We start from the raw sequence: 2,471 nt of genomic DNA, 5'->3' as shown, positions 1-2,471 counted from the left end.
TAGGTCTCCTCCTAAATTGGATATACAAAATTCTTATCCATCGTTTTATGAAGGAAATTCTCACAAACTCCCTCTAAATCTTTAACCATGAGTTTAATTTCTAGATTTATAGGCAAAGAAATTCATCCAAATCTAGTCGATTTAGCTCAAATTAATCCCATAATTCAATTCATCATCCTCCTCCCCTCCTAGCCATGCTAGGTTAAACAAACAAACAAAAAAATATATATATTCATTATTCATTATCGACAATACAATCGTGTGGCCGCCACCTTTTTTTTAGTGTGAGAAATTTCTAATTTTTCTTCTTTTATTTTTCACTTTCCTATTTCTTTTTTTCATTTTTTTCCTCTCTCCATTTTTAAATTTCGGATATTACAAAGATCAAACTAAAAATTAGAAAATAACTTTAGAATTCCATAAAGGTAAACATATTATATTTAAACACATGAGATATTAACATACAAACATGTTTGAAAAAATACACAATATAAATTGAAGCTCTAAATCTTATATATGACTTCGGTCTAAAATGGTCTCTTAGATATCATCTACAAAAAAGAACGGTGTAACGAATAAATATAAAAACACTCAATAAGTATCTTATTAGACACTAAATAAATGTCTATGGAATCTAATGGTGAACTTACACTAAGCTCTCGTGAACTTAAATTAGGATTCATACTCTAAATATATGACAATTCACTCCTCCCCTCTAAGCTTCTCACCCGTTACAGTCGCACGACCTAAGACCTTAACTTAAAAATGGTTTCATACTCTCTAGTTTTTATAAGTTTATTTCATCATCAAATTCACACAACTTAACTCAATAATTGGATTTGCATGAGTCAACTCTTTTGAGCTCACTTAAATTAGGTATCAACAATCAAATGATACCAAGTACCAATTCATGATCTATTAGTCAACTAACATGCATTACTAAGCCACGTGTGATTAATTTAGTCATGTAGCATTCATGCATGCAATAATCCATTCAACCTTCTGCTTCAACCAATTGAAATTATGATTCAAATGTGTGGAATGGAAAATGAATAATAAGTAAATAAAGATAGAGAAGGAGTATTATTTAGAATTAAAAAAAAAGAAAAAGAAAAAAGAAAAAAAGGAAAAGGGATGCAAAAAGAAGTGAAATTGCAAAAAGGGGGGTTGGGAAGTTTCAGTTCATATCTAACTTCTTGTCCCATCAGTCTCTCCTTTCACAGTTTGCTTCTTTTTCACAGATAAGGCAGTAGAAGACAAAAACACACACCCTCTTCAATCCTCCAATACATCTCCATGCCAAACTAGCCCACCTTCTTTCTCACCTCCAAACCTCTTTCATTTTAACCAAACTAAAATTTAAAAATAAAAACACAACACTCCTCTCACCTCTTTCCTTCTATTATATTATGACCCCATTTGTCAGTTTCTTCTGTCTCTCTCTCTCTTTCCCTCTCTCTGGGTGGCGTGTCATTTCAGAATTTAAATTACATAACTCAGAACTTTTTTTTTTTTGGGTAAAAAAATCTAATCTTCTTTTTAGAACCCATCTTGAAACCGATTGATCGAAGAAGGAACGTCCAAACGCTGCTGCTGTGATCCGTCTCTTCCACCACCGCTCTCCCGTCCGCCGAACGTCGCTGCTGGACCCACCGGAGCTCCGATGCAAGTGTAGCTACTCGACTCCATGGAGCTGCTCGTCGACCCGTAGTTCATGGTCTGGTGGCTGCATTGTGCGGGGTTCCCTAAGACGTGACCCACATAGTAGTCGTTGATGGAGGCTTGCGGTGGAGGATAGTATGAAGGGAAACTGGATGGCCGCGAGGGGGAGCTGTATAGATATGGCTGGTGAGGTGGCGGAGGAGGCGGTGGTGACGGGGTCGGCGGCAGAAGGGTAGTTGGGGACGAGCCTGGGAACATTCTTGTTGGGAATCTGAGAGACAACGTTGGATCACTTCCTACGCCGCCGCTGCCAGCTGTGTGGTAGCTGCCCGGTGCCATTGAGTGGCAGCACCTAAAATGTTAAAAAAAAAACACAAAATTTATTTAAAATATATATAATTTGAAGGGAAATCAGCTGAAAACTAAAATATTAACTATTGTAATTCTATATATATATATATATATGAAAATGTTGTAATTTTTGTAGTTTTACAAATATAGGTTAATGGTAATATATTTGAGATGAATGGAATACCCTAAATGAGGAGGAGGAGATTGGACAGCCAGATTATCGTTACTGAAAACAAGCTGACGAGCTCGATTCAGTGTCTCTGTCTCTCTCTCTGACCAAAAACCAAACACAAATGGAGTCAAAAATCAAATCATACACAAACAAACCTGCAACTAATAATTCACCCAAAAATACCCCCAAAACTCCCTCCTTTTCTCATGTCTCTCTTTTCACATCATTAACAAAAACAAAACCAAAAAAAAAAAAAAAAAAAAAAAAAAAAAAAAAAAAAAAAAAA

General features: G+C 35.7%; 1 protein-coding gene across 1 annotated transcript in view; it reads right to left on the bottom strand.

Moving 5' to 3' along the window:
• Positions 1-1,519: 1,519 nt before the first annotated feature.
• The window catches only part of LOC111470498 (zinc finger protein JAGGED-like), a 1,779-nt gene continuing 827 nt past the window's right edge, over positions 1,520-2,471 (bottom strand). The window contains exons 4-5 of the mRNA XM_023116062.1: positions 2,198-2,285; positions 1,520-2,014 (exon numbers count right to left, since the gene is read on the bottom strand). Coding sequence (XP_022971830.1) covers positions 1,540-2,014; positions 2,198-2,285 — 563 coding nt within the window. The 3' untranslated portion in view covers positions 1,520-1,539. The remainder of the gene's footprint in view (positions 2,015-2,197; positions 2,286-2,471) is intronic.

The sequence above is a fragment of the Cucurbita maxima genome, unplaced genomic scaffold, assembly GCF_002738345.1.
Source record: "Cucurbita maxima cultivar Rimu unplaced genomic scaffold, Cmax_1.0 Cma_Scf00045, whole genome shotgun sequence".
NCBI lineage: Eukaryota > Viridiplantae > Streptophyta > Magnoliopsida > Cucurbitales > Cucurbitaceae > Cucurbita > Cucurbita maxima.
This window is presented reverse-complemented; position numbering and strand designations above follow the sequence as displayed.